Source organism: Cebus imitator, unplaced genomic scaffold, assembly GCF_001604975.1.
Source record: "Cebus imitator isolate Cc_AM_T3 unplaced genomic scaffold, Cebus_imitator-1.0 Scaffold188, whole genome shotgun sequence".
NCBI classification, from domain to species: Eukaryota; Metazoa; Chordata; class Mammalia; order Primates; family Cebidae; genus Cebus; species Cebus imitator.
Window position 1 is genome coordinate 3,299,158 of NW_016107503.1, and position 25,900 is coordinate 3,325,057.

The window sequence follows — 25,900 nt, forward strand, 5'->3', positions numbered from 1 at the left end:
CAAAATTCCCTGTCATCTGATTCTCTGCTAGAGAAACTTACTCTTTTCCAACACCTTACAGTTTCCCTTTTGTAACAATAATTACTTTTGTAATTTCTTATTCAGTGTCTGTCTTCCCCACTAAACTGAAAATCCATGAGCACAGTAACTGTGTCTGTTTTGTTCATCATTGTGTAGCCTGTGTCTGTGTTGGCGCCTAGCATATAATAGTTGCTCAATAAATATTAATTGAATGAACTAATAGATTCTTAACCTTAGACTCATATTTCTGAGCTTTAATCCAGCCAACTTGGTAAAATGTAGCAGTCAACTTGGTAAAATGTAGCAGTCTGAATTCCCAGCAGCTTCTACCACCCAGCAAACATTGTCTCCAAGCACACAGAATAATGGAATTTTTCTGATTGGTGTTGGGTAAACTCTCTTCGCATACATTGTATAGCTACACTGATGGTAAATCTCCTTCACATATCAAGGGGAGGGTGGCAATGTGGATTACTCCTGACCTTTTCTTACCAGAACCATCCAGTGCAAATAATTATTCAACCCATTCTCTCAAAGGAATATTTACTACCATGTAGGTGGGACACTGTATTGGTTTCCTAGTACTGTTAAAAAAATTATCACAAAGTCAATGGTGTAAAAGAATAGATCACAGCTCTGGAGACCAAAAGCATGCTCCATCCAAAGGCTCTAAGAGGGGCTCCTTCCTTTTCTCTTCTTGCTTCTGGTGTGTTCATTCTTAGGCTTGTGGGTTGCACAACTTCAGTCTCTGCCTTTGTCTTTACATGTGTCTTTACATGGCCTTCTCCTTTTTGTCTTTTCACTTCTGTCTCTTTTAAGGACACCTGTCATTGGATTTGGGACCACTCCTTAATCCAGGATAATCAAGGTTCTTAATTACACCTGCAGATTCCTTTTTTGAGGGGAAGGGGAAAGGCTGTCACCATTCACCCCACTATAGATATAATAGTGAATATAGTCCCTGCCCTGGGAAATTTGAAATCAAATGGGAAAGACATATTATAAAAAGTAATTTCAATAAATTGTGATAGTTTTGTTAGTGAAAATAGTTTAAGAGTCTTGGGGAACAACTGTCTGGAGACCTATCCAAATCTAAACAACCAGAAAAAAAAAAAAGCTTTCCAAATGATGAGATATTCATGGAGGAGTGATTAGGAATTGACCAGATATTAAGAGTTTGGCTTATTCAAGGACCTGGAAGAAATTCAGTATGCTTAGAGAATGCTAAGATGTGCCTGAAGACATATGCTAGGGCCATTTTTACATAGCCTTCATAACAAAGTTAAGGGCCATGTAGTTTATCCAGAAAGGAAGTCAGAGCTCTGTGATGGACCAACACTATTAGGGTAAAAGGCAAAAATGATCCCTGTCAGGACCAAGGTCCTGAGTATTTTTGTTTCATAAGACAAATCTTGTGCTTTCCACTGTTTGATTGCAGTCTGCATGGATAACACAATATCATAGTACAATTGCTCTGAAAGATTGTGACAAGAATATTTCATTTAACATTCTCGTTTTATAGACATGAAGCCAAGTTCAAGCAAGGCTATGATTGTTCTAGGGTAACAAACACAGCTAGATCTAGTTAGTGCTTCTGTTAGTACAAATGGTGGTTTAAAGTACTGGCAATAGCTTGGAGATCGGCAGATTGAAGTTGGATTGCCAGCTTTCCCTTATACAAGATAGGTAACCTTGAGAAAGGAATATAACTGCTCAAACTAGGAATGATAATAGTACTTACCTAACAAGACCACGGTGAAGACAAATTTGATAGTGAATTGAAGCTCTAAGTGTAGCTTCCTATTAAATAATGACGGTTATTCTTGATGAAGATCATAATGTTGATGAGGTTTCTATAATCATCCCAGCCTCACAATCTATAGGATTTTACTCCCAGTATAATAGTGTTTTATTAAATACTCTTATTTTCTAATAAAAGTATTTAACATATTTTATTCTCCACACAGGAGTGTTTAGGGGTTCTAAGTTTAAGAAACAATTATGCAGGAATATGCATTTTTCAAACTGTCATAACTTAAGATTGTTATCCAATTAAAATTTTAATTAAAACAAAGTTTATAAATGTAATAACACTGTGTGAAAGGAGACATATTCGTAGAATTGGCAGTTTAATCAGTCATTATGTATGTCAAACAACATCTTGTTTTATTTATTTTTTTATTTTTTATTTTTTTTTCGAGACAGAGTCTTACTCTGTCACCCAGGCTGGAGTGCAATGGCACGATCTTAGCTCACTGCAACCTCTGCCTCCCAGGTTCAAGTGATTCTCTTGCCTCAGCCTCCTGAGTAGCTGGGATTACAGGTGTGTGCCACCGTGCCCAGCTAATTTTTGTGTTTTTAGTAGAGACAGGGTTTCAACATCTTGGCAAGGCTGGTCTCAAACTCCTAACCTTGTGATCCACCCGCCTCGGCCTGCCAAAGTGCTGGGATTACAGGCGTGAGCCACCGCACCCGTCCAACACCTTGTTTTATAACAAAGTAACCTGATTTTCAAAAGGCACACAATTACAAAATCTCCCTCTGAATTTTGGACTCAATAAATGATAGCTACCTAACTACTATGAAACAATATGCTCCTGATTCAAAATTCTTGAACTAGTCTATATATTTTACAGATACAACAGTTTTTAAGTAAATAATGTTTTTTATGAGTAAACGCCATCTGCTTTATCTTCAAAAAGATAATGTTTTCTAGAACATCTATTTGTTACATTTTTGTTATTCGATGACTTTCAGTGGGAAAATGTGACATTTTAGAGCACAACATTCTTTCCCATGATATCAGTGCTATTTTGCAGATTAGGAAATTCAGTGAAAAACTAATAAAAGACCTTCAGTACATTATTTATTAGATAAGATGCAGCTATTTAACTTGTCTCTGCACAGAGTATGAGCAAAAATTTAACATTGTAGTAGATTGCTTGAAAATGTCTTGATTAAATCATAGTGACTAAAATCTAAGATTTAATAAATTTATCTTACTGAAACTGAATGTAAATGACTTTTGTTTTTATTTATATTTAGATTTCTTTAAAAGTCTCTAAAATGCTGTAAGTGGTTTCTTACTGACTTGGCAATAGTGTTTAAGGCTTAGACATTCTGTAGTAGATACATTAGTTTTATGAGAATGTTATGACTCTGGGTATGAATTTGCACATAGTATACTGCATACTTAATTCCCAGAAAGAGATCTACTTCTGTGGAAGCTGTAAAGTACTCAAGTTTAATAAATGGTTATGGTAGAGACTTCTGCTGTTTGCTTCTCAGTTATATATTTTATTTGATTCAATTTTCTCCAATAACTAACGAGATTAATAGATATTATTTATTTTCAGTAGTCAAAATAAGAAACAAGTTTAATTTAAGGAATATTAAGAGACTGATTGATTGGTTTTTTAAAATATTGATGATTAACTGAATTATTACTACAAGTTATGGTAAAAAAAAAAAAAAAAAAAAAAAAAAGAAACAGATGAGACAAAATCCTGAAAGACTGAATTCTGGTTATAGTTCTATGTGAGCTTGGGCAATTTCTTCAATTTTTCTGTGTTTCTGTTTTCTTGTCTCTATTATTAAGCAATTGTTGTACCCATTAAAATTATATTTGATTAAAGCATTATTAATACAAAAAATTAGAAGTGCTAATAAATCAATTGAAATGATATATGTTAAAACATCCCTGGGAGATTCGTAAAATGTGCAGCTCATGTGATTTTAAGAGACAGCTTTATCAATGAAAGAAAAAACATTTTGTAACCATATGTAATCTGGCCTTTTCTTCAAAAAAGAAAGCTTTTAAATATCATTTTTCTAATTATTGCTAATTAAACATCTAAGCACCCACTATGTATATCCTCGTGCTGTCTACAACTTTAGCATTTGAATTAAGCTCTATGAAATATAAAGAACATCATTCTTAACAGGAATTATACAGTCGTCTTTCTACTCTGTAAAAACAGATATCAAAACAGTCTATATAGCCTGGTCTAGTGGCCGAAGTGTTTAGGAGGAAATACAGTGAGCAATTACGTAACGGAATTCTTTAGCCCATCTGCTGATTTAGTTTTACAGCACATACTTAACCTTAAATAAGGGATACTGGGAATTTATCTACTTTATTGACCTTTTTTTGAAGAAAGAGGAGAGGTTTATGTTGTGGGTTATGGCCCCAGCTCTTCAGCCCCTCTGGGTTTGCTTCATATATGTCAAATACTGAAATAAAGGCCAAATATACTGGGCTTGGCATTTGTTGTTGTATTTTTTAGGATAAACTAAATTGTAAAATGATTCCGATAGTGAAGTGTCACCCAGGGAAATTGTAATATTGTGTCTCTGTTTCAGCTTCTGACATGGCAGCGGAACAAGGACAGATTCTCGTGATAGCCACCGCGGCCGTTGGCGGCTTCACGCTCCTCGTCATCCTCACCTTATTCTTCCTGATCACTGGGAGGTAACTGAAGCACACCAGATTGTTTCCAAATGTGGGAATAACCTCGCCTTTTATACGCTGCATACTCAATGCTTTCAGATACAACAAAGCATACCTGAGGCAGAGACGTGTCCGGGAAAAGTTCAGTCTGACAGTGAACCATCATTAGTCATCTGTGTCAACAGTTTTCTGAATATGGAAAGATCCAAAGATGATAAAAGGCATTTGAAAGCTGTGAATGATGAATTTATATTCAATAAGTTACTCTGGGTTTTTTCTTTACTATAATCAAATGACACCATAAAAATAATTTTCTTGGAAAAACTAATTTAATGGAATACCAGAACAATTCATATAAAAACTCTTTATGAACTTAGTGTTATAGAAATATATTTTTATCAATTAAATATTGAAATTATCTATGTTAGAATTATATTAATTGGTTTTATAAAGCTAATATTTCTATACGTCAGAGTAATATGAATAAAAATATAAAGTAACAGTAAATCTAACATAGCAAAAGACCTAAATTTGGACACTTTACCCATCGGAAACTTAGCTTTCTATTTTTACACAGGTTTGATATAAAAGCATATTAAAATCATTTAATGTCTTTAAAATATATAGTATAATTACCACAAGCCAGGTGCTAATACTACACAGATGTGAATGAAGGTAATATGTACAAAATTATATGAAGGAATAAATGTTATTTTTTTATTTAACCCATGGCATTTGGCCAAGACTTTTGTCAGAAATCACAACATTTTATCTTCAGATCATTCTAACAAGAAGATAAAATATTCTATCTAGATATCAATCGGGGCACAAAAGAAACCTCAACAGATATTTTTTATAGTCTGAAATACACATCTACTGCAGCATTCTACTATCAATATTTAAAACTGCAAAAAGAATGTCAGCCAAACAATACACACCCTTGTAGACTCGAGCTAAAGTCCACCAACCCTGCCAGAAAACCTTGGCACCTCAGAAATAGCTGAACATAATAAATAGGTACCTTCAGTGAACCAAAAACACCATTTGTTTTTAAAACTCTGCTTAGAGACCAATATTTTATTAAAATTTAATCTACTTAAAATGATGGAGGATATACATATATGAAAACTTGTTTACAATTTTGACAGCACACCAAAAGGTATAGAACTTAACAGTTACTTTGCATGTATCTAGTGTGAGTCTCTGACAAAAATGCAACTGCTATTCAATAAGAGTGTATTAGATTTGGCTGTAACTAACTTCCTTTTGTAAGTTTACCAAGAAAGAAAGCAACATGAGTATTCTGATGTGGTCGAGTTAAAAACAATGACTTACTGGTGAAATTAAATGGAAAGAAGGCACTTTATAACTATGTTTACTTAAATTTTTTATGTACATAAACAGATACAGCAATGGTCTTAGAACTAAGAGAGGGTATCTGGGGGCCTCTTGGTTTTGGGGATAAGTAGCTGATAGAATAATTCTGGCTATAGTAACAAGGAAAAAACAGACATGAAAGAATTCAGGAAATAATGATAAATTCATCTTAATAAAAGTACTAATTTGGGTACAACATGTTGCCACCATCAGCCACAGTTGTCCAGCATTCTCTTAGGACTCTTTTCCCTTATTTTTAGGGCAGACCTCTGACAGCTGTTTGCCGTAATCAGAGCTTTGATATAGTTCATCTTTTACAGTGGACAGAAAACAAATTTTGGAGTCTGTAAACCAATTAGCCATTCAGTGGAAGATGAAATATTCTACACTGCAGCTTATCAGACATGGCCTACGAAAATTTCAATCACTACAGGAGTTAACTGGTTATAACAAATAAACAAAATCCCTGTACATCTTGGTGGAAGTCTAAGTTTTCTGAAAAAGATTAAAATTATTCCCATATCATTTAGGACTCTTGCAAAGAGGTGAATTAAAAGACAGTATGGTTAGGGAAGGAGAAAGAAAGAAGAAAAAAGGAAGAAAGAAAGAGAGAGATGGAGGGAAGGAAGGAAGGAAGTTTCAGTGAGGGTTAATGGTTCAAGTTTAAAGAAGAAAGGGAAAAAGGAAAATAAAATTATTTTGTTGTGTGTAAAGTCACAATGACAATTTGGTTAAGTAAAGAAAATCAAATCGCCAGTACTTTAGCATTGCTACATGTTTAGCAATCTTTTTCAGGAAAATGTTAAATAGAAGAATAAACCTTACTGTGTGTTCCTTACCCTCTGTATCATTAATGCTACCCATGCATTTTGAATTGGGGACACTGACATCTTTAGAATACTCTAATTATCATGCAGTTACATACAATTTAAAGACAATTTGCTTTGGAGCCCAGAAAGTTTTATTTGAGTAGAATGTGCTGATTTAAGTCCCATTGTACTTTAAGGAGATCTTAATTCCAAAGACACAAATTATATAATGTAACTATACTGTGATAAATTAGGTATGATGGTTGATTTTGATTCTGAAATAGTTTCATTTTCCATTTTGAAAGTTTCTTTGAAGAAGGGAGTAATTTTTTAAATGTGATTTTATTGAACATCAGTATTATCCACAATAGAAAAAAAATCCTCTGGAAGTTTATTTAAAATGAATTTAATAGTGATTCACTATATTGCAAAATTGGATGCAGTTATATGTATCTTGTAGAACATAAGTTAAGGCCTTGTTTTCTCATAAAGTATTTCAATAAACAATGATTTAAATAGCACATACACATGTGGAAAAGCATTTCATTAAGACATCAGAAAATATTTCAACACATAGATGTGCCAAACACAAAAGAAAACATTTCAATCTTTGCAGGCTAAATAAGTAAGGCCTAATAAACTTGAGTGATGGTCTCAAATATTATCTTTATTTGGGATTCCTGGAACAGACTAGAAATACCACTTAAAAGGAGAATTTAACGATGAAAAAAATGTGTACTAAATTATTTACAGCTTTCAGTTTCTATGTTTGCCAATTTACATGTTATCAGAAATTTCTTTAACATTCCATGCACTGAAGAGAACAATTTCAATTACATAAAATAGAAAAAATATATTTTGAAGTATCACTTAAACACTTTGGTAGAGGAGCATTCATTGGAAAATATTCTATGAAAACTGTAAGATATTTCTGAATAAATACTCATTTTGCCATAGAATTTGAGGCAAAATTCCCATTGAAAGACTGAATTATGTAATACAGATATACTTTGTTTAGCCATTAGAAATTTGATAAGCCATCAAATCATATGGATGTTGGATGTTGAAGAATTTACTCAAATTGAAGAACTCATGGGAGCATGGTTATCCAGAGGGAGGACAGAACATGCCTCAAATTCCAAATAATAAAAACTAAAACTGTTGAACCATGCTGCTGTTTAGCAATGAAAATGGAAGACATTTGTATACATTTCTGAAATTCTGATTCAAAACATTTTTTTTATTTTGACTTTTACTTATTTATTTATTTGTTTATTTGCCAACTCTAGCTATTAGCAGTCATATAAAGGATGGGTAGGGGCAGATTATTAAATATTTTCTAAGACTCCTTTCCTTTGAATCCATCTACCTGACATTTCTCAAGGGCTAATTTCAATATACAGAAGAAACCTTCTACAGAATATTTTGATACTATATATTTTTAAAGTGGTCTTTATGACAAGAACTTTGTTCATAGATGATATGTATTTTAATTGGTTTTGGTTTGTATCCACCATACTTCCTAAAACGAGTTTCTTTTTATCTTTTTAAAAGATGTCAATGGTACATAAAAGCCAAGATGAAGTCAGAAGAGAAGAGAAGAAACCACTTACAGAATGGGCATTGTAAGTAGCACAGTGACTTTCTTCCGTTATGTTTACTGTTCCCGCACTTCAGAAGTTTATTCAAACTGTATCTATTGAGTTGAGAAAAAACGGAAAAAGAAAACACTTCCAGCCTTTCAGCATTAACATTTTCATCAGGTTTCCAGGTTTGTTGGTGAAAGTCGCACCTGCTTCTCATTAAATAACTTTACCTTGTTCCTAATTCTGCTTGCTGGAAAACAGACTGAATTTTCTAGAAATAATAGTTGACTGACTTTATCAAGTTATTTACCACTCACAGTGGCTTCAGAACATGAGTTGGTTTTATCTAGCGGAGCATTAGACATAGAAATAAATATTAAGGAATCTTTATTCCTTCTTGTACAGACTTTGAAATATATAACAAATCAATTTACAATTCATTAACACTAAAAAAGAATATCAGCTCTTTAACTCTTAGAATATGTATGAAATCCTTGAGCTGACTACAAGGTTATATTCATTTGAGAGATCTTTTCCCAAGCAACCTATAATTACCACTATAGTTGGTTTGATAATTGACAGCCTCTCCTCCTCAACACCCACCTCCACCTCCAGTTCCAAATTGCAAGCTACTTTATCAAGACAGTTTTTCTATTGTGAGACACTGAATTAACAAGAAAGGGATGTTCTGTAATTAACCACAGTATAGAGATAATGTGTGAGGCAACTTAACTGCTTAAATTTCTCTTTTCTTTCGAACTGAGCAAAAGATAATAAAGGACTTTTCAATCTATACCACCCTCCAGGAGAGGGAAAGGGTTTAAGTGAGGAGCGTTTAGGCAGTAAGTCTGAGTCTCACTGCAATGGCACAGCTGAGAGAACTGATGTCTGGCAAGGCCTAACCTGGAAAGGCTGTAAACAGATTGCAGAAACCTGGATCCAGACACCTGGGCTGTTGACTTATGCTGGGCAACGTTCAGATTCACTGCAGGACATTTAGTACTGATATGCAGAGGGAAAAGGCGCTCCATTTATTATCTGTTTTCCAAGAAGCAGGTTAGCATAAACCAAACCAGATGGGCCCGGCACGAAGCAATGAAAATAACTCGAGCCAGCCAAGGAGGTAGAAGAAACTTCACAAACTGATGTTTAAGACTGCGATAAGTTAAATTAGTAACCAGGTGTTCAAAGTTCAAATTGTTTGGTTGGGTTTTTTTTTCCTCTTTACTATACCTATCATGTTTGTAAGAAAAAAAAATGTGATATTAACTGATCTTATTCTTTAGAAATGTGTACCACCTTAAGTAATTGAATAGTTTAATAGTGAAAACCACGTATGAGTTAACAAACGATGCTTGTGATCTGTGGCTAACATAACATTATCAATATGACCACATCTGATTAGATACCACTATTAATTAGTGGTAGTGGCTACTAGGTTTGAGGTTATAGAACTCAGTCTGAAATCACAAATTCTACTAAGTTATAAAAATATCATATGGAATATAAAAGAGCTACAGACTATCTATTCTCCTTTTCTCCAATGTAAACTGAGAAGTCAAGAAAAGCATGGCATGTGAAAATTAGTGTCAGGTCTAGGTATACCTGGAAATATGCTTTTCTTGTGCTATTTTGAGAAAAACTAATTTTCTCACGGTACATATGTAGCACTAAGAAGACAGAAGACAAAATGTAAATATAGGCACCGGGCATAGAAGGACTAATGAAGCAAATTGCTGCTAAAACTGGGCATTTCAGCACCTCCTCCAAACTGAAGTACCTGTTGTTTGTTTTCTTTTAATGTTTCCTCGTTTTGCAAGGGCACGTTTCTAAGGAGATTCAAACAACAGTCAACACTGGGTATTATATGGATTTCCAAATCTAAGAAGCAACAAAACCAAATACCACCCACTCTGCCAAAAATTTCACATTGGTCATTTAACTCCCTACTAGTTTGTATTCAGTAAAGGCTCATTGCATGATTATTGCATGTAAAACCATACCTAAGATATTGGAAAGATAGATATATAAGAAATGACCCCCTGTCTAGTGATCTAAAATGGAAAATGGAAATTAATGGGCCAGCTTGGTGGCTTGTGCCTGTAGTCCCACCTACTCAGGAGGCTGAGGCAGGAGGATCACTTGAGCTCAGGAATTCAAGGCCAGCCTGGATGACATAGCAAGATACCATTTCTCTAACAAAAAGAAGATAAATAAATAAATGAGCCAAACTGAGGGATATTCATAGAGGCAGTCTATGACTTCTTCAGATACTCACAAATGAACATACAGCCACACATTCATGTTTTCCAGGCGTCCCTTGTCATCATCCTACTTGCCTGTAGGCTGGGAGCCCACCATTCCCACCAATAAAGCTGAACAGATGTACAACCAATCACCAGATTTTGTCCTTTGACCCCCATTTTCCCACCAGGTTATACAAGCTGATCCTTTTCAGGACTATTGCAGTCAGGCCACAGAAGCCACTGCAAGAATAAAGGGAATGTTCTCTATCCCTACTGGCCTTTCTTGTTTGTATGCCACAGAGTCAGTTCTTTACTGCTTGAGAGTTTCTGAAAAAGGGGAGACCACAGGAATAGGGAATGAGTTCATAAAACCTGGCGCCACAGAGTACAAAGCGTTCAGGAGGGACCCTAATGGGCTTGTTTTGGAGGGAGGTTTATCCCCCATTTTCCCCACTCCCTGAGCTAGAGCACATGTGGAATGTATTGGAAGTTTAGTGAATGAGTCAGCTGATTAAACATTTTACAGAAATATGTGACATATGCTTTTTGGAACCTGTCAGCTCACTTTCTAGGAATCCACCAGGTCACTCTGCATTAACAGTGAGGTAAGTAAATTTTTGACCCTCGTAGTTAATATGGGCAGAGGGTGGGACTGGAAGAAAAGAGAGAGTTTAAGTTGTTCATAAGACTATTTCAGTATGTCATTCCCCATTTTAAATGTTCACAAGACGTAGACTACTGAGATACTAACTAAATCAATCTTTTTGTTCTTGTTGCAGTGCGCTTCCCAGGAATTAAAACTTACATTGATCCGGATACATATGAAGACCCATCCCTAGCAGTCCATGAATTTGCAAAGGAGATTGATCCCTCAAGAATTCGCATTGAGAGAGTCATTGGGGCAGGTACTGTCAAATCTACACTTCTGAACAAAAGGTTCCTTAATTGTTCTGTAACTGATTTATCAACATATTATCTTAAATCTTAGGTTTTAGTCATTGAAAAGTTTTAGCAAGAGAGAAGGAAAGTTATCTTGTATTTATTTGTTGTGTTTTAAGTATACTAAGTGTTCATCTTGTTGCCAATGAGAAAATTCACAAAAGTTACTTTTAATGTTCTATAGTCCTTTTTCATAGTGAGGATAAATTACAATGAAACTAGAGTTTTCAGGAGTTTGTCATAAGGTTATAGATTTACTGAAGCCCCAGCATCTATAGACATTTACTGTAATCAAAATAGTATTTATGATGATGACCATGTGCCTCTGCGAGACGCAGAAATGTCACCACAGATAAAATTTGGCTCAATGCAGTTTTATGTCATTTTAATGGAAATTAATAATTCTCCCTATGTAGAATTTTCCAATACTTAGGACACTTTATTATTCAACTATTCTGAATAAATAAAAATTTCTTGCAAATCACCCCACAGGAATTTATGCTACACATTAGTTAGGGCAGAGGCTAAGCCAATGTAACAAAGAGACTCCAGAACACAGATTTAGTCCTCTTTCAGATGCTTGACCCAAGGTGAATAGTCTCATTCAGGGGGTCTTGCAAGTCCCAAGTTCCTTCTGTTCTTGGCTCTGCCTTCCCCTAGCATGTCATCCTCCTCTAAATGACCAAAGCTAGGTCACCAGTACATCTGCCTTCCTGCCTGTGAGAGGGAAAAGGAAATAGTTCAATCTCTCTGGTTTGTCTTTAAGGCAATAACCTGAAACTGCCAAACAGAGGATTCACAGCTCAGTGGCCCACATAACAATAACATGGACACACTTAGGTGCTAGAGAGTTTGGAATTTGAATTGTTGATGGCTGCCATACGCATCTCAAAGCATACATGTATGTGGAGAGGCTGTTTTCCTAAAAGAGAGAAGGGAGATTGGATCTTGATGGGGAATATAGGTCTTCTCTAGATGCTGGAAATCTGTTTAATCCTTTGAAAGAGCAGAACAGCTGCAAGCATGGCCCTTCCAGCCAGGTGCCACGTCTTTACAAAGGCCGAACGAAAGCAGCTGATGATCCTCTGTCTCTTTCAAATCCCCTTTTCTTTCACCCAGAAGGACAAACTACATACTTGGCAGGGCCCAGAACACACTGAAAAATACAGAATCTCTTGTTGAAAATTTGTTAGGAATTTCAAGAAAGTGACAACAGAGAATTAAGTCAACTACAGGGTTTCCCGGGTACACAGAGAAGTAGAACTACCTCAAGAATTTCAGGCACATTTGCAGAGAGTTCTTCCTGGTTTCACTCCATTCCCTATGTACAGCGGATCACCTTGTCTCCTGCATGGCTGGGTCTCCTTCTGAAAGCTGCCACAGAGGCCTTTATGTTCATAATCTTTATGTTCTCGGCCAAAGAAGCTGCCTTATCAGAAAGGCTAAGAACCTGAAATGGAACCAGATTCTCTATCTTCTGCTGAGCAAACAGCACATGAGCAGGAATAATTGAGAGGAGTGATTGAATTATATTCATCTGGCTTTGGAGTTTGTTTTCTTAAGACAGCAAAGGGGTAGAGAAGAGAGGAGGCTGAATAATCTCCATTGCACACGTTTGGCTTTCTTCTTCTTGCCCCTGAGAAAAACCGATGTCTTTTTATACTGCCTGTTCAATACTCATGTAGTTACAGTAGAAGCATTTTCTGTTTTAGCCCTTTGTGCTACTACATAACTAAATGTCAGTGTCTGAATCATAATATTGAGAGGTAAAATCAAGTATCTGAAGTATAAACAATAGTAAGAAATTAAACGTTTCTTTCATTTTTGGATTTTTTTCAACTAAAATATAAATTTTTCTCCTAAGCAAGTATAATGGATACTGCAAAAGTCAAAAATAATGACTAAAGAGATTGTTTTAATATCAGTTTTCTACCTGCTGTGCCCAAACTCTAAGAAGTCATAATGAGGTTTATCTCATTTGGCAAAGACGGACTATCTAAACCATGTAGTTACTTCTGTAGATTGATGTCTCTTTTTAAATCTTTATTCATCTTTGATGGTTTCAGCTTTCAAATAATATGCTAAGAGTCCTTTTACTAACTATATTGAGAAAAATCACGAAAATGAAACTGATGTGTGAAACAAAAGTATTATAACCTAACTTGCCTCTTTGTGCCCCTGGCCAGCACTACTCGGGTAATTTATTCCTTTAGATCACTGTTTTAGCCCTTTTTGCGCTGCTGTAATAGAATGCCTCACACTGGGTAATTTTTGGCTAAAGGTTCTGGCGGCTGAAGTCAAGTTCGAGGGGCCGCATCTGGTGGGGGTCTTCCTGCTGCATCGTAACATGGTGGAAAGCATCACATGAGTGAGGAGAGGAAAAGGGGACTGAGCTCCCCCTTTTATAATGAGCCTACCACATTAACATAGTCATGAAGGCTGAGCCCTCATGATCTAATTACCTCTTCAATGTCCCACCTCTAAACACTGTTGTATTAAAGATTAAGTTTCCAATATGTGCCCTTCAGGAGACACAGTCAAGTCATAGCAGTCATGTCTCTAAAACTTTATTTTTGTGATGCGTGAAGTGTGAACGTTTCCCATAGCAGCAGTGTGGACAAAACGCTGTTCAAATTGAAGAAGAACCAGTCGTTATGTGACATCTGTGCACCACTGGTTACACTTCCAATTTGTAACTGTAAATACTTTGTTATATTGTCTTGTGGCCTTTATTTCTTTCCCCAGCTGTTAATTCTTTCTTCTCAGACTCTATTCCTTCGTCATCTTTGTCCATTAGGTAGCCCCCTTGGAAATGTAAATTAAATGGCCTAAGTGGTAGTGTAGATGCTGGACAGAGTTGAAGTGGGGTGGAGAAGATGTGAGAGGCCAGATACCAGCTCCTGACAACAGTCAAGTGCGGGATATTCAGGCAGAATCAATGCCTTGACAGTAGGAAGAGCAAAAAGTACTTAGATTCACAGCTCATTGCTGAGGAAAAATATACCAAACCTCCATCTCTTAGAGATGCAAGACATGCATGAAAAGCAGCAGTTAAGATTACTTTTCAGATTTCTAGTTGGAAAAGCACAATATAAAATCATTAAATATTTCTTAAATGAGTTATCAAAAATAAATGTAAAACAGCCACATTAACATTTTCGCAAAAAGCATCATATCACACCTAACCCATCACATTTCTTAACACATTCACTGAACAATGTTTGCTAATATTTACTTAAAAAAGATAATGTGCCACTTAATCTTTTCATATTAAATCACTATACTTATTAGAGATATATATATTCACACTGTCTTCCTAAATCTTTGTCCTGAGATTTTAAACTAGTAGCCATCAAAATACTGTACAACTAACCCATAAAAATTTAATTTTTCTGTACATATATCCTTAACATTCCCCATTTTTCCCTGTAAATTTCACTGTTTTTTATGAATTTTCTAGGGTACTTTTTTGTGTGTATATATCAATATTCTATTTAACAGTGGCAGCTTATCTTTGTTCATCAGTATAGGCCTCAATTTCCATGAAAATTCACATTTCCATTTAAATAAAGTGAACGACTCTGTTGCATAGGAGACTATCAAGATCATCTCTCTCCTTTGACTTTTTTGCATTATAAAATGAAATTCTGCGGGCAGAGGACTGTAAAACAGAAATTCTCAGGCTAAAAGAGCCAAGTCAGATTAGGGGAGAATCATTATTTTATACATATCTTGCAAGATAATGAGAAAACTGGTAAACAATTTTAATCATGGTCTGGAAAAGGTCATTGAGAGGCTGTCCCTCTTTGAGGGCACTACTGAATCTAAACCAGTGGAAGAAAAGCTTGCCCAGCAGAGTATAATTTTGAAACATTATTCCATTGAAAAAAATCATTCTTGTGTCTCTAAGCCCATAGGGCACCTCTTAAATGTGACCTTCCCTCTTGCCCTGGTCTCAACGGAAATACATAATATCTTCCTGTCATTCATATTCTATCCCTTTATCTACACAAAACTCATTACTGCCTCCACTATCAGCCTCTTCTGGCTTAGTGTCACCAAACTTTCTCTCTTCCTAGAATTCTTCAGGAGGTTTTAACTGTTGGTTTCTCAGCAGTTATATGCAGGTAAAAGAAAGTCAAAAGGACAACAAAAAGCATATAAAAAGTGAGTGTCAGCCTCCCTTTTATTCAGCCTAGTATTTCAGTTCTGTTATTCCATCTTGTTTGAAGTCACATTTCCCCTTGATGCTCTACAAGGCATACTGTTCACTTCGTGTGCCTCTCCTGATTCCCCTGCCACCCTCATACCAGCAGGCCTCTTTTTTTCGCCCTAGGAAAAAAAAAATACATACACACAAACACACACACACACACACACATATTTGATTGTTTGTTTAGACAAGTCTCGCTCTGTTGCCCAGGCTGGAGTGCAGTGGTGACATCTTGGCTCACTGCAACCTCTGCCTCCAGGGTTCAAGCAATTCTCTACCTCAGCCTGCCGAGTAGCTGGGATTACAGGCACCCACCATTAGATTCAGCTAATTTTTGTATTTTTAGTAGAGACAGGGTTTTGCCATCTTGGCCAGGCTGGTCTTGAACTCCTGATCTACCCACAGCCTCCCAAAGTGCTGGGATTATAGGCGTGAGCCACCTCGACCGGCCATTATTTTTTAGTTATCTTAAGGAAACTGTATTTTTGGCTGGGTGCAGTGGCTCACGCCTGTAATCCCAGCACTTTAGGAGGCCAAGGTGGATGGATCACCTTAGGTCAGGAGTTTGAGGTCAGCCTGGCCAACATGGCAAAACCCCGTCTCTACTAAAAAATACAAAAATCAGCTGGGCACGTAAGGGGCACCTGTAATCCCAGATCCTCGGGAGGCTGAGCGAGGAGAATCACTTGAATCTCGGAGGTGGAGGTTGCAATGAGCCAAAATTGTGCCATTGCGCTTCAGCCGGGGAGACAGAGCAGGATTTCTAATCATTAAAAAAAAAAAAAGCTATATTTTTCTCTTTTACAGTTGTATTATACATTTTGTAACATAACAATGACAAATGTAAGCAATATACCAGATGTGGCTTCACAATTCTCTTTATATATTTTTTAAAAAACCTTGTGTTTATAACTCATTTTCTCTATATGTAGATGAGATGACCTCCCTAGAAATAAGGTTCATTCTTGTCCCTCAACTTAAAAGATTTATGGTAGAGGTCAGATTAATTTTCTTGTGTAATCTTGAAAACTTTGCATGTTCAGTAGACTGAGAATAAGATCAACAAGAGATTTTGGTAAGGCCTTTGTGCCTTTTACTCAATAATTTTGTACCTTTCTAAATCAAATGATGTAATGAAAGATCAGCTTTACTATTCTCCATCTATATTATGATATGAATAAAAAAGCAAAAACTGAAGCAAGACAGACTGAGATTTGAATCACAGCTTTGCCACTAGCTCATTCTGTAAACTTGAGCAATTTAGTTGTCTTCCAGAAATTTGGGTTGCTCCATGTATAAAGTAGATTCATAACAATAACAGCTATCTTGCAGGACTAATGGAAGGATTAGAGATGACTATTAGATTAAAAAATAAGTACAGTTTTCACATTCAGTTTTGACCACTGAGAAGAATAACACTTATTGCCCAACTCTCAATATACTTTGTGATATGAATATCTGCCCATGCAGAATTCAACAGTCACGGCCTTAGGTAACTGGAATAACATTTATGATTTTCAGAGTTCATTGAAAATTAGTAATTGAAATGAAATTTTATTTTTGTTAGTACATTGAGTTATATTCATGTCAACAAGCTCTTTTGAATCAAAGAAACTCAAAACTTATTTTGTTTATATTTACAAGGTTATATTTGTTGGTATGTGTTTATTTTTGCTAAAAAAAAAAACTGAACAAGCCATAAGACAAGAAACAAAGGAAAAATTATTTAAATATCTTAATGTAAAACTGTTCTACAGTAGTCTATCAATTTATTCTTGGTTCATCTAAGAAATTAGTAGATTAACTGTAAGAAACAGGACTGTATATCAATTTAATAGACTTTCAATTAATTTTTATTAATTTTGTGAGTGTTTACCTACATTTCAACACTCTACGTCTTATTTGGAGCTATTTAGTACACATTTTCTATCTTACATGTAGATTTCCCAACTTTGCAATTTACCTCATCACAGTCATTGTTCAATAAGTGCTTGTTTAATAAATAAATAAAATTCTTAAACTAATTAAAAAAATAATAGTAAGTAAATGAATGACAAAAGGATATGAATTATTATAAGTAATGATTTTACTATGTTTATCTGATTGTCAGCAAAAATCTTAATGAAGTATGACACAATTAATGTAAAATCAAATACATAATATATGCAAATAAAAAAGACAGAAAATTTCATAGAGGACATTTGGGAATTACAAGTGTTACATTACTTTATGTTAACAATTTACCTGATAGACCAAAATTATGAAATTTATTATATACCTTTGCATTTATGTAGTAAAATACAGAATTACACAGATGGTATTACATTGATATTTTATTCTGAATTGGGTTTATGTAACAGGGGAAGTAATCTTTGAAGAGTTGTTTATAACTTAAAAAGAAGTGATTTTTGAAAGTTTTTATTTTTTTCATCTAGTTTGTGTATTACTAAAATATTAGGAAAGAAATTTGATCCCTGTTTTCAAAACAGTTCTCCAAGTATATAAGAAGACTGGGTACGTCTTAGAATGATGCTCTCTCTTATGGCTAAGAGCCAATAAATGAGAAAGACCCAAATACCAACAGCAACATCTTTTACCCCTTATTTGCCAGAGTATATTAGCTATCTCTTGCTGTGTAACAAATTACCCTAAAACTTAAAACAAGAACATTACTGTCTCGCAGTTTCAGTGGCTCAGGATTCAGGCATGGGTTAGCTTCTGTACACTGGTCACAAGGTTGCAATCGTGGTATCTGCGGGGACTGTGGTCTCATCTGAAGGCTCAGCTGGGCGAGGATCCACATCCAAACTCATTTCTACAGCTGCTGTCAGGATACAGTCCTTCGAGGGTTGTTGGGCAGACAGTCTTAATTCCTCACTGCTGTTGACTGGAGAACATGCTCAGATTCTTACCATGTGGGCTTCTCCTAGACGGCAGCTTGCTTCATCAAAGCTAACAAGACAGGCTGCTAGTAAGACAGAAGTCACAGTGTTTTATAACCCAATGATGGAAGTGACAGCAAATGACGTTTGCTCATTCTGTTGACTATAAATATGATACTAGGCCCACCCCACACTGAAGGGAAGGAATCACACAAGGACATGAATACTGGGATACAGGGATGATTGCCGGCCATCTGAAACATTTCCCTTCCACATATAGTATTGTTTTATTATGTTTGGGGCTCTCCGGTGGTCCTAATTAGCCAGCATCCCAGGAGTGATTTCTCCCCTTCAGTCTAATTCACATCAAAGATGGGTCTTAGACACTCTCTGATACTCAAGCTGTTTATGCCGGCAGTGCTTTTGTAAGATAGTGAGGGGCAGGCCAGTGGCATGGGCCAGGTACAGTTTGGGGGGTCATATGATCAACTGACCAGGAGGGTCTCTGTCTGGAGACCATTCTCAGAGTTCAGGAGGTTCCTCCTACTTTCTTACACCTGTATTCAGTCCAGATCAATTACTAAGTGTTTCTTTATCATAAAGGGAGTTTAGACTCTTCTTGTAAGGCTATGCTTTTTTATGAGGTTTATGGGAGTTGAATCTGGGCTGAGATGGCCTTGTGTATAGGGCATCTAGGGTTTTTAGGTCTTGTGGTACGGACCCAGTCATCCACAGGCCTACGTGCATCAGACGCCTAAGTGACACATAATGTCGGCCCTGTGAGATGTTTGAGTAAACTTCAGGGCTCTCAATCCTACAGCCACCATGTGTCTGTAGCCAGTGTTTCAAACGGAGGAGAGCAAGAGTTGTAACGCCACTTGAGGTCTTGTCTCTGAACTTATTTCTGACATATTTAGTTGATCAAAGCAAGTCACAAGGCCAGACCAGATTTAATAAGGTAGAAAAACAGATTCGACCTGTCAATGAGAACAGCAAAATTACATTGCAAAGGGCCATTCATATAGGATAGAGAGGAATTCATGGTCATTTTTTTTACAATCTAGCTGGTAGTTTTTTTAAGTGAATAATCATTTTTTCTAACCTAAAATGAATAACAGATTATGAATTTATTTGCTATTTTGTCTCTAAGACCATTTTTGCTTTGCCCCCCACGCATGAATGATATTAATGTTTTCCTTAATACTATGAGTTAATCAGCCTTGGGTTAGGTACTAAAAGGCTTACAACAGTGAGTAATGGGACAAGCGTGTTGGCTTATGCCTGTAATCCTAGCACTTTGGGAGGCCAAGGGGGGCAGATTACTTGAGGTCAGGAGTTTGAGACCAGCCTGGCCAACATGCTAAAACCCTGTCTCTGCTAAAAATACAAAAGCCAGCCAGGCATGGTGGTGGGCACCTGTGATTCCAGCTAATTGGAAGGCTGAGCCAGGAGAATCGCTAGGACACAGGAGGCGGAGATTGCAGTGAGCTGACAGAGCGCCACACCACTGCACTCCAGCCTGGGTGACAGAGCCAGACTCAGTCTCAAAAAAAACCCGCCAGTCATGAAGCATCTCAGATTCAAGCAAGAAGCTAAGGAAAGTGTAATATATAAGGTGGGAAGAAGTAGAAAGGAGGAAAGAAAGGACACGATAAAAAGATAAGTGAGTGAAGAAGACATACATATATATTGCTATTCAAAGAATCTCAAGATCACTGTCTATTGGGAGATCAGATTGCATTAGAAAGAGTGAATTGGGCATTTAAACATACTCTTAAAGATAAGGAATGTCAAGATGTAGAAAAGGTACTTTAGATGGGAAGAAGTGGTAGAATAAACAGTGTGGCGCTTAAGAGGACGTTAGGACATTTTCAAGTATTTAGGGTTTGATGATGTTGGATCTTTATTATACCTAATTTCTCTTCGAAACCCAAGCATTTCCTTTTTTTGATCACAAAGTAACTCTAGCCCTGCTTCTTGGCTCTGAATAATGGTGACTTTTTAGTTAGATGACTTTTTAGTTTTAATGGCAAAGTTTAAAGTGATTCAAGAAAAGAGGAAAACTGTTTTACTTTTATTGGGCAAAGAAAAGTAAAAAAGAAGACTATGGATCTGCACGTGTGTGCATGTATATATACATACGTGTAAGTGTTTTTGTGTGTATGTGTATGTGTGTACGTATGTGTGTGTGTGTGTGTGTGTGTGTGTGTGTGTATTAGTTTTGGCTGTCATAACAAAATATCACAGATTAGGTGGCTTAAAAGGCACAAATTTATTTTTGCACCATTCTGGAGGCTGGAGTTTAAGATGGGGTGCCTACATGGCTGGGTTCTGGAGTGGCTGTCTTCTGGATTGCAGAGAGCCACCTTCTTGCTTTGTCCTTACATGACAGAGAGGATGAGATAGATCTTCCTGTTTTTATATGATCACAGTCTTGATCAGATTAGGGCCCGGCTCTGGTAACCTCATTTAGCCTTGATTACTTCCCAAAGACCATTAAGTCCAGATGCTGTTGCATTGAGAGTTAGGGCATCAGTGTATAAATTTTTGGGGGGACACAATTCAGTGCAGTGTGTGCATGTGTGTGTGTGTGTGTGTGTGTGTGTGTGTGTGTGATAGCTGAGGAAAGCAAGATATTGCCTGATGAAAGATTTGCTCACTGTTTCACAAGTGTCTGCATTAGTGAATTTTGAATGAAAGAATAAAAATCGTAAATTCATAAAGGATGTGCCTGCTAGGTTTGACTTACTGGGAGAGCTCTGTCTGAACTTAGAGCTGAGTTTAGGCCAAGAGCTAAAGCAAAGTATCTCATGTTTACCGTGTGTCCAGAGAGCAATGGAGCCACAAGGAAACAGAGCAATAGGTCTCCCCGAGAAAAATCTATAAAGATGGGACAGTTTCAGTTACTTTTCAGACAATCTGCTAATGTGATTGTGCTTAAAACTATAAGAAAGCTACCAAAAAATTAATATGAAAGCTAAAATTCAAACTGCTCAATGTGCAATTGAAGCCTAAGTGCTTAGAGCAAGATGTACCTTTTAGAGGTTATGTTTTTAGTAGGTTCTTCCAACAGATGTTAGAACCTTTTCTTAAAATCAATTATTTAGGCCAGGTGCCATGGCTCACAGCTGTAATCCCAGCACTTTGGGAGGCTGAGGAGGTTGGATTACCTGAGGTCAGGAGTTCAAGACTAGTCTGAACAACATGGTAAAACCCCGTCTCAAGAAAAAAAATCAATTATTTGACATTTTATCACAACTTTTATTAACACCAGTGTAACTTGTGTATCCACTGTTCTCAAATTGCAATGGAAGAATACCTTAATCTTATCAAGAAATAGTATTTATGCCATAAATAGGGAAAGTTTTTTCCACAAAGGTTTTTTCCACCTTTTATAACAAGTTAATCCATCTCTGGTTAGAACCTTATAACCTTTCCGCGCAGTGAGTCGTGCTTTCTAACCTGTCTCATCTTTTCCTGATCTTGTCCCTAAAATTTGGAGTTGTTTGATATTTGTTCTTCAAACGTATTGTCCACTGGGGGAGAAAGTTCAGGCTAAACTTTGAGAACAAGAACTAGCCAATTTACCTTTGTGAGCATTAATTTCCCTATCTTTGAAATAAAAGTAAAATACCTTTGCTCCTTCATAATTTTTGTGAGAAACAAATGAGGTAAAGTAGTCTATCTGACCCCTCAACATTTATGAGAACACTACTGATGAAAGTGCTCATTGCCTCCAAGATAGCGCATTCCCTTGGGACCATTGCAGTAAATCCCGGATATGTGTTTCCTGATAACTCTGTACATAACCTTATAACACTGCCTACTGGTACTTGTTCTGCAAAATTGAACTTACACAAAGTGAATCTAATCCTACTTCCACACTGTACCATCACTCTTCAAATAGTTGAAGTCAATATGTGAACCTCATAAATCTTCCTTGTCCATCCTGAATTGTCTAAATCTTTCAACCATTTCTATCCGACATGATGTCTAGATACGTCATCATTGTGACCACCTTCCTCTGGAGATCTAGAGGTCTTTCCTAAGTCTTTTCCAGAATTGAACTCAATACTCCAAATGTTTTCTAATCAATGTGTGAACACAGGGGTAGCACCTTTCCTGCTGTGCATCGATTAGTGCAGCCTGAGTTTGCATTTGCTCTTTGAACAGCCGCCAGACACTATTTGCATAGGGAGAGCTTGCTACCAGCTTATCCCCGGGGGTCTTTCTCAGAGAAGTTTCTATTAAGCCAGGCCTATCTCTATACTTGTCCACTGGCTTTATTACTTTGGGTGCAATATTGTATTTTTATAAGTCCACACTGTATTTCTGTGTAAATCATATACACAAATATGAACCATATATGTCATATAACATATATAAATATGAATAAATAGATATAGATGTTAAAAATGATCGTTATGTAATACCTATATATTTGTATAGATATGTGAAGAATATACATCATACATTCTATTATATATCTACAATATATATTCTTCACATATCTATACAAATTCTAGTATATATGTATAGAACATATGATATATATATTTCACATATCTATGCAATCATTATATTCTTTTCATATTCCCATTTCATAAATATTCCTATTAAATTTCATTGTGTCTCTGCAAGTAAAATTTCTCAACCTGTCCATGTCTTTTTCCGTCTCAGTTACGTCAGTTTGTACAATTGTCCTTCTCAGTAACATCTGTGATTTGTTCTGCCTTGCAATTTATCTGTGTTCCCTTATCATAAGAGCTCAGAGCTCCTTGTGCAGCAGTCATGTAGTATACTCCCTAATTTTCTTCTTCATTGGAGCAATTGTTTTTGCATGTTGGAATTCTGTACTTTGTAGATGCCTATCTCTCCCTCTATAGAATCTCTGATCAAGAAATTGTACCCAATCCGTGTCCATTTTTTAACTGCCACTCTGAAGTTTGATGTCTACAGTTATGGCCAATGCTTTTTCCCTGAGCTATAAGTATTTTAAAGTGAAAATGGTCAGTTTTTTCCCAAGTTTCCATCCCTAGCATTTCATCAGTTTTTATTCAGAACTTGGTGAACATAACATCTCTGTTGACTTTTTGAAAGATGGACACAGCGGTGAGGCAGGCAATTATGATCTTTTATAGCTTCTCACTTACTGCTTTCATGGTGGAGTAAATGAATTCACGGATGGGGAAGTGTGTTTTGTGAGGATTGTTTGAAGCATGAAGCACATGGACTTGCCATGTGGTCTAATGCAGTTCCTTGTTCACATGGAAACTTCTGATATTCTCTTCCTGCCAAAATTTTTGTCCACGGTTTTCTTCTTGCTTCAACCTATCGGGAGAAAAAAAGTCTGTCTTTGGCATTAATAATAAACAAGAATTATTAAATGTTCATCTGCTTGAGGTGAACTTTGCATGTATTATCATTTCTTTTAATCATCATGACCCTATAAATCACAAGGATCACATACGTCCATTTTACAGATAGGAAAGCTAAGATTTGAAGAAATTAAATTATGTGGGGGCCAGATGTGGTGGCTCATGCCTGTAATCCCATCAAGACCATCCTGGCCAACATGGTGAAACCCCGTCTCTACTAAAATGCCAAAAAAATAAAATTTTTGGGCATAGTGATGCATGCCCATAGTCCCTGCTACTCAGGAAGCTGAGGCAGAGGAATCACTTGAACCCGGAACGTGAGGTTGCAATGAGCCGAGATTGTGCCACTGCACTCCAGCCTGGCAATGGAGCAAGACTTCATCTCAAAAAAAGAAAAAAGAAAAAAAGAGAGAGAGAGAATTAATTATTTGGTCAAAAGGAACCAGCTTGTAAACAGTAAAGCCAGATTAATCTTATGCTATAGCTCATGCTTTCATTAACCACAACTTCATTACAAATAACCATTTATATTTATGAAGCCACACTTCTATAAGAATATCTTCTTCTGGCACTTGTGCAGTTGCTATTTCTGAAGCCATCTGCACCTATCTTAGGTGAATTTGGCTGTGTTCCTTGCTTCCACTCTGCCCATCTGTCCGTCTTCCCATCTGCATTCACTTTCCAACTCTATGATGTATAGACTGCTTTCTGGTAGCTGACTGAGTCTCTGTGATTTGTAGGCTGACAGTGAAAGTGAATTACCATTACTTAAGTGCATTGATGCACCAAAAAAAAAAAAAAAAAAGTGCCTCAGCAGAACCAACAGAACCAACAGCAATGTGAATACTGATGATTGTCATGAAATCATTATTTAGGATAGGATTACATAGTTTCCTCATTTGAAGCATGATTTGCATGTTCTATGTGGCATGTCAGTTTATCATCAAACGTTGTCGGCTCTGCCTTCAAATATATCCGGGGATCCAACCTGTTTTTACCACTTTGCAGCGGCCACCTTGGCCAACCCACCAACATCTCTCCTAGCCCCCCTTCCTCCACAGCTCCATGGTATGTTCTCCTCACATAGAACTCTGGAACGAGAAGATCTCTTGGAAATGTAAACCAGGCTGTGTCTCTCTCTGTTCAAAATCTGCCAATCATGCTGTATTCCAATCAGGGTAGAAGCCTGGCCGGCTACTTAGCTACCTCTTCAATTGCATCTCCCTCAACCTCTCCTTCACTCGTTGCCCTGGCAAAGATGGTGCCCTTCTTCCTCAACTTGCCACATACGCTCCTATCTCAAGACCTTTGCACTTGATATTCTGTCCAACTGGGAAGCTCTTAGCTCCAGTAACACCATGGCTCCATCCCACTGCCTCACTTCCTCCAACTTCTATAACATTGCAAATTCATCAGAGAGGCCTTTCAGGTCGTTCATAAAGTGGCAGTCCTCTATCCATACTCTCCTCCCCCTCGCCCTGCCTTTAGTCCATAGTAATTATCATCACTCACATGGAATGTGTTTTGTTTTTCCTGTTGTCTGTCTCCCCGTTTCTCTTTCTAATTCACTGATGTAAGCTCAGCCCTTTAAACATTACTTGGCAGGTGGTAGACTCTATGTATATTTTAATTAATGGATATAGAATTTACAAGTGTTTATTTATCTGTTACATGACTTTATTCACCAAACCCTAGTGTAGGGTTGAGGAGAGGGGAGCAGGACCATAATTCTTCTTATACATGTGCGGGGTTCATTGCTGTGATGGCATGCTGGGAAGATGCATCAGCCTCTCAGAAAAAAAAAAATGCATGCAAGTCTAATTGAATTTTAGGAGAATTACATAGATTGCAACTGAAATGATCACTGTAGTGTCAGTGTGGAGGAAGGATTTAGATAAGCAGTGATTGGTGCAGATCAACCCATAAGAATTCAGGGATTCATGAGACCAAGGCAACAGAACAAGTCTCAGGTTTTTGACCAGAATGACTGAGGTAAAAA

At 36.7% G+C, this 25,900-nt stretch overlaps 1 protein-coding gene across 4 annotated transcripts in view; it reads left to right on the forward strand.

Annotated features, from left to right (window-relative positions):
- The window catches only part of EPHA6 (EPH receptor A6), a 980,105-nt gene that overhangs the window by 696,290 nt on the left and 257,915 nt on the right, over positions 1 to 25,900 (forward strand). For all 4 annotated transcript variants that reach the window (XM_017546189.2, XM_037744876.1, XM_017546191.2 and 1 more), the window contains 3 exons: positions 4,384 to 4,492; positions 8,212 to 8,282; positions 11,269 to 11,394. In XM_017546189.2, the coding sequence (XP_017401678.1) occupies positions 4,384 to 4,492; positions 8,212 to 8,282; positions 11,269 to 11,394 (306 nt within the window). The remainder of the gene's footprint in view (positions 1 to 4,383; positions 4,493 to 8,211; positions 8,283 to 11,268; positions 11,395 to 25,900) is intronic.